The following is a 7,475-nucleotide window of genomic DNA, read 5'->3' on the forward strand; positions in this document are numbered from 1 at the left end:
TGTTCATTCCGATCGGTGTCACCTCATGCCCGATCTTCCTTACACCCTTCCCGATCTATCTAAGCGCCACTATACTACATAAGCCCCCCAAGCCCTTAGCGATGGCAAGAGCGTTAGGGTTTCTTGATCCATATACTTGCAGTGTGGAAAGATGTAATGATGGGAGAGTCATAACTGCTGAAAAGACGTTTCGTTTCCAACCGTCAGATGGGTAGTCATGGGTGGTTGAGATTAATCGATGATGTCAGCACTACGGACGTGAACAGTCACGACTTCCTCATCGTTAGATCTTAGGTAAATCGACGGTGGAGATGACAGTATGGAACCGTTTTTCCCGGCTATAAATAGGGGGGAGGGACCACTGTCATTTTCACTTTGCTTGCTGTATTCATTACTGCGTCCCGGACGAGAAATAACACTCACCGATCCTCATTTGACACAAGGTAATGTCTACCTCTTCTCCTGCAACTGAAAGGCCTAGGGATGACCGTGCGGGGGGTACTGATCGTAGAGGTTCATCACCGTCAACGTCGTCTTCCAGTACGTCCAGTGACTCTAGCAGCTCGTCCGGCCATTTTTATGTTGAGTTTAACATCGACGATTCCCGAACTTGGACGTCCATTATAGCACCACCCAGGGTAGAGGGGTATGGTTGGGCTCCCCATGAGGTACAGAATTATCTTCCTTATTATATCCGTAGGGCTACTATTAGACATCTATTGCAGAAAGTATACATATTATCTGACTTTAAAGAAGTTGATGATTATACTCTGGTAGTATGCCGATCGAATGAGAGAGCATGTCACGGTCGTGAGGGGTATGGCTTAGATTTTTTCTATGTATATATCACGTTGTTCAAAGATTTAGGTGTGCGGCTTCCTTTTACCGAATTCCAAATGGGTGTACTAAAATACCTGAACATATGTCCCGCCCAACTTCACCCTAACGGATGGGCTTGCATGCAAGCCTTTCAGGTGCTATGCACCGGTTTACAATTTGACCCCACCCCTAAGTCGTTCTTGCATTTTTTCCGAGTGTTCCCCAACGCTAATAGATCTTGGATCTCTCTTCTTCCTGCTAAGGATAAACAATTGTTTACTCCCTTCAACTCTTCCTTTGAGCTTCTCAATAAGAGTGTTGAAGAACTGACCCTCGACAACAAAAAATTAACCAAGGAGCGTGACGATCTCATTCTCGAACGCGATAATCTGCTTGTGGAGACCGCTCGATTGGAGGATCAGGTGTGTCTGGAGAGGGAGTTAGGATTCGATCAAGGGATTGCTCAGTGCCACTACTTTTTTAATACTCCCTTAGCCGATTCCAAATTTGATATAATGAAGGTCGTTGTTGATGGGAAGCTGGTTGACCTGGGTGGCCAAATTAATGGAGAGACAGAAAAGGCCGAAGATGCNTTTTTGGATGGGGAAGAGACTGTTGAGAAAACNGATGACCGGGTGACCTCGACTCCCGATCAGGTACCTGAGCCTACCGAACCTGTTAACAAGCACTAAGAGCCACTTGAGATGAATGATATGAATGAATGTAATTTGACTATGTTATTGTTGATATTAGCTATTTTGAATACAGTTAGTTTGTATACTCGTGATATGATTTTCGATCGAACGTATTTACCGCCATATTTCCCTGAGATTTTGATAGTGTTATGATGTTCCCCGATCAATACAACTACTCAATCACCTTATTCCCCAATGAGTGCTTTACGTAATGTATATAAACATTATAAGCGTTGTATTCTTCGACCACCTTATTCAATCACGAAAATAAAATACAAAATGTGTAAGTTGATCAATACCCTTGCTCCAAATAAATTGGAACATTTCTTCAAAGTATAAGATGAACTGGTGATACAATTTCACCTCCCCTTATTCCCCAATAACAATTCCAGTTATTCACAAAGCAGAAAACAGATACAATGGACTTAGCTAAAGTAAAATTTCAAATGAGAAGCATTCCAAGTGTTCGGTATAGCATCGCCTGTTAAGTGTTCCAGACGATATGCACCATTATGTAGGTCTTCTTTCACCCTGAACGGTCCTTCCCAGTTAGCCGCTAACTTCCCTTCAGTGTGTGCTTTTCGTGCTTCTGCCGTTTTCCGCCACACTAAGTCACCCTCTGTGAACTGTCTAGGTTTTACTTTAGTGTTGTATCTTCGGGCTACCAATCTTTTATAAGCTTCATTTTTTATAGCCGCTACATGACGCCGTTCGTCTATAACATCAAGGTTACCTCGTAACTGTTCGTCAATAATTATCATATCCGAAAGTTGTCGCCGCGCGGTTGGCTCTCCTACCTCTACAGGTAGCATAGCATCTGTCCCGTAAGTGAGATTGAAAGGTGATTCACCGGTCGAACCGTGCGGGGAGCATCGATATCCCCATAAAATCTGGTCAATCTCATCCACCCATCCTCCTTTAGCCTCCCCTAGACGTTTCTTGAGTTCACTTACAATAATTTTATTAGCCGCTTCGGCTTGGCCATTTGTCTGAGGGTGTTCTACAGAACTTGTAACACTCACAATGCCCAGCTCCTTGTAGAAGGCTTGTAATCTTTTGTCGATAAATTGCCGTCCGTTATCAGTTATGATAACTTTGGGCAAACCGAACCTGCATATAATGCGCCAGACAAATCGTTTGACTTGAGTAGTAGATATTTTAGCCANTGGCTCGNCTTCCACCCANTTTGTAAAGTAATCTATAGCGACAAGAAGAAATTTCTTTTGCGATCGCCCGATCGGGAATGGACCCACTATATCCATACCCCATTGGGCGAACGNCCAAGGGGCGAATATGTTATGTAACTCTGTCGCTGGAGCGTGAAAAACATTACCGTGCTTCTGACAAGATATGCACTTTTGTGAAAACGCTATACAGTCCTGCTCTAAGGTAGGCCAAAAGAAACCAGCTCTTAGAACCCGAGCCTTCAACGCTCGGCCTCCCGTGTGCCTACCACATATACCNTGGTGTAACTCCTGTAAGACATAAGTAGCCTCATCTACCGATAAGCATTTCATTATTGGTGTCACATATCCCCTGCGGTATAGGTCTTCTCCAATCAGACAATATCTAGATATCTTTTTTGTCTCGTCAGCTCGTAGGTTATCCCCTGCGTCTTGTTTTCGAATTAACTGAACAATTTCATCCTTCCAGCACTGTTGGTCGTTCGGGTTGTTTTGATTGGAAATAGCATGACATTCTATACTTGGCTGAGACAGAACTTGCCGAATGACCGAACTAAGGACGCCCTTTTCTTTCCCATCGGCCAATTTAGATAACCGATCCGCTCGTGTGTTTTGTTCTCGTGGCACATGGACTGTAGTAAATCTGGAAAAGTGTTTTTCCAACTGCTTTGCCCTGTGAAAGTACCTTAACAGGTATTCATCTCGTACTTGATACGTACCATTTATATGTCCTTCAACAATCTGAGAGTCCGTGTGACATTCTACAATTTCTGCCCCAATATCCCGGGCGAGTTCCATTCCGGCGAGCAAAGCTTCATATTCAGCCTGATTGTTGCTGACTTTGAATTTGAATATTATCGATTGCTCAATTATCACTCCGCCCGATCCTTCTAGAACTATTCCCGCTCCTCCACGTGACTTCCCTGCAGACCCATCCACATAAAGTTTCCATACCTGTTCGGTTATGACATATGGTAACTCAACTGCAAATTCCGCTAAGTGTTGACCTTTTACCGACCCCTTGGGTTCATATTGTAGTCCAAACTCTGATAGTTCAACCGACCAGCCAATCATTCTACCAGCCAAATCCGGTTTACGTAGGATTTTAGCTATGGGAAAGTCTGTTCGAACGATCACCTGGTGTCCTTGGAAGTACGGTCTGAGGCGACGAGCAGCATATAGGAGAGATAGAACCACTTTCTCCAATTTCTGATACCGAACTTCTGCTTCTTTCAAACTTCTACTAACAAAGTAGATCAACCGATGCTGAGGTTTTTCTTGAACTAATGCTGCACTGATCGCTGTGTCGGACACTGCCAAAAATATATGCAATGCATGGTCGGGATCTGGTCTGCCCATGACTGGTGGGACGGTCAGGACTTGCTTCACTTCTTGAAATGCTCTTTCACAGTCTGCATTCCACCCTGCTGATGCGTTCTTCCTCATAAGGATCAAGATAGGTTTGATCTTCTCTGCCAATTTTGGGATAAACCGAGATAGGGATGTCAACCGTCCAACCAACCGTTGAATTTCTTTTAAATTATTCGGACTTCGCATTTCTAAAATCGCCTTGCACTTGTCCGGGTTTGCTTCTATTCCCCTAACCGTTAACATGAAACCCAGAAATCTACCTGCATCAACCCCGAACGTGCATTTTGTAGGATTTAGCCTCATTCCGTATTTTCTGTTCTGCCCCAATACTTCTTCCAAGTCTTTAATATGTTCGTCCAGAGAGCGGCTACGTACCACCATGTCGTCAACATACACCTCCATGCATCTTCCTATTTGGCTTTCGAATACTTTATCCATGAGTCTTTGGTACGTTGCCCCTGCATTCTTTAAACCGAACGGCATAACATTATAGCAATAGGTACCCCGTTCGGTTATGAAAGNTGTTTTCTCTCTGTCAGGTGCATGCATTGGTATTTGGTTGTATCCCGAGTAGGCGTCGAGGAAACTTAATACTTCATAACCGGACACTCCATCCACCAAGCCGTCTATGCTGGGGAGAGGGTACGTGTCCTTGGGACACGCTTTATTCAGATCGGTAAAATCAGTACACATTCGCTATTTGCCATTAGATTTTTTCACTAAGACTACATTGGCTAGCCAAGTAGTATATTTCACTTCCCGTACAAAACCGGCATCTAGCAATTTTTGTACCTCTTCTTCTACAGCTTGTCTTTTTTCCAACCCTAATCTTCTTTTCTTCTGTGCGACCGGCCGGGCATCGCGAAACACTGATAGCTTATGAGCCATGACATCTGGGTGTATTCCCGGCATATCAGAAGGAATCCATGCAAACAGATCCTTGTTTCGAGTTAGCACTTCACCAATCTTCATTATTTGGTAGTCGTTCAAATTTTTCCCAACTGATGTGTCTCTGTCCAGTTCCTTATCCAGGCTGTATGATCGGGTTTCTCCTACGGGCTCCATTCGGTCTTCTGTATTCAGTCTTGGGTCTAGATCAGTCATCGCAATCACCGATCGATCTTCTATTTTCGTGTGTGTACGTTGCTTTACTTTAAGCCCTGCTGCGTAGCATTCCCTTGCCATCTTCTGGTTAGCCCGTACGGTACACACCGTTCCTTGGTCAGAAGGGTATTTCAACACTAGGTGTGGTGTTGAGACAATAGCACCGAATGCATTCAAACAAGGTCGTCCTAACAGGGCGTTATATGAGGTATCCGCTTCGACTAGTAGGAAACGAACTGGAAGCTCTTTAGCATCTTTTTCCAACCCCAAGCTTACTTTGAGGTCTATATATCCCCTTGTGTCCACCCGTTCGCATGCAAAGCCCACAATCTGTTCGTTGAAGGGTTGGATAACCCCTTCGGGTATGTCCATCTGCGTGAACGTCCTCCAATATAGAATATTGGCTGAACTGCCTTGGTCTATCAGCACCTTCCCTACCTGGAACCGAGCGATCATGGCTATTATTACCATCGGGTCGTCTTGATCAGGATCTGGAGCATGGAAGTCGTTGTCTGAAAAAGAGATTGTAGGCATAGACCTTTTGGTTACTCCCGTTTGGTTCACATGGTGTAAATTTCGTAGATGCCTTTTGCGGGCCGATATTGATGGACCGCCTCCTGCAAACCCACCAGAGATGGTATTTATTATACCCTTGGTCACCCTCTCCCTGCTTCGGCTTCTGCTTCTGCTNTGGTTTCGTCTACTCTTTTCACTCTTGTGAGCTNTACCGCTCTGGTCGNGCGNCCGATGACGCTGCACATATTTCTGCAAGTGCCCCGCCTGAATGAGGTTTTCAATTTTATCTTTCAAAGTGTTGCAGTCTTCAGTAGTGTGACCCCTGTTTTGATGGTATTTACAATATTTGCTTTCGTCGGCCCCTAGGGGTGTGGGAGCNCGAACTGGCTTCAATAAATCTGCTCTTAGGGCTTCTTCCATAATCCTGGTACGAGGGGCGTTAAGAGGCGTATGATGGGCACGTTGNAAAAGCTGGGGTTGATTTATTCTCCTTGAACCGATCGGCCTTTCATCTCTTCTTGGAATTTCTCGATTTATGCCTTCCCTCCTCATCGGTCCTCTTGACTCACTCTCCTGGCCCTTATAATGGGCTCTTCCTTCTTCAATCCTGATGAAGCTTGTCAATTTATNCTGTAGTTCGGCCATGGTTTGTGGTTCTTCAGCGTATAGGTAGTCGACGAAAGGGCCCGGCTTTAAGGCAGAGGTTAAGGCGCTGACTATCAGTCGTTGGTCAATATTTCGTACTTGTCGAGCCGTNCGGTTAAATCTTTCNATGAATGTTTTCAATGATTCTTCTCTCCCTTGTTTTATTCTCATTAGTGCTGTATAGGTCATTCCAGGTGTTTTACTGGAAATGTATTGTTGACTGAACAATCGTCGCAAAGTNGCAAAACAATCTATCGTCTGGGGTGGGAGTGAATGGAACCAGTCCAGGGCTTCACCTTTCAATGATAGTGAAAAAACTCTACACCACACCATTTCGTCAGATGAGTACACCGCCATGGCATCAATGAAGGACCTAAGATGCTTGACGGGATCAGTTGAGCCTCCATATCTCTCCATCACTGGCAACACTTTATTTTCTGGAATAACCGTCCGCATGACTGGCACCGTGAAAGGGTGTAATCCTTCTGCCTGATCGATTCTATCATTGTCCCGATCAGCTATGATGGGATTTCAACGATTGTCATTTCGATTATCAAAATTGGCTCCAGTATGATCGTCTTCTCCTCTACGACGGTCATTGCGCCGTTCCCTCTCTAGGTCGTTTTCGTTACCTCCGTGTCTACTTAACAGATTGTCATTTAAATTCTGCTCACCCCTTCCTCTGACGTTCACATCCCTATCGTGTTCCGCCCTTCGTTCACCCCGCCTATTGACTCCTCCGTTATTGTTGATAGGATCTCCATTATTTTCTCCGACTCCGTCTACCGCCGCTTGGCTGCTCTCTGCTCCATTGATGTCAATTGTCTCCAGATGAACCGATTGGGTTGCTGGTCTGTTCTGAACATCTTCTCGCGCTGCTCGCATAGCAGCTATTTCTGCCCTCATCTCCTGCATTTCCCGCTGCATTTGCTGTAATAACTGCAATGTCAAATCTCCTGCCATTGTGATCGTAAAAAGGTTTATGAAAATCGGGCCCCACGGTGGGCGCCAAAATGTTCTTGTAGAAAAGTGAGACCACGATTCACAAGCACCAATCACGATCTTCTCTCTCAGGTATCTGATAGCGAACTAGAAACTGAACGGGGTGTACCTGCACGTTAGCACTCCGACGATCAAGTTA

At 45.0% G+C, this 7,475-nt stretch overlaps 1 protein-coding gene across 1 annotated transcript; it reads right to left on the bottom strand.

The window, feature by feature from the left end:
- Positions 1-4,765: 4,765 nt before the first annotated feature.
- LOC106757828 lies at positions 4,766-6,790 on the bottom strand. The gene has a single exon (XM_014640654.1). It carries the CDS (start codon positions 6,788-6,790, stop codon positions 4,766-4,768), a length of 2,025 nt encoding a protein of 674 aa, XP_014496140.1.
- Between the last annotated feature and the right edge of the window lie 685 nt (positions 6,791-7,475).

Source organism: Vigna radiata, chromosome 1, assembly GCF_000741045.1.
Source record: "Vigna radiata var. radiata cultivar VC1973A chromosome 1, Vradiata_ver6, whole genome shotgun sequence".
Taxonomy (NCBI): Eukaryota; Viridiplantae; Streptophyta; class Magnoliopsida; order Fabales; family Fabaceae; genus Vigna; species Vigna radiata.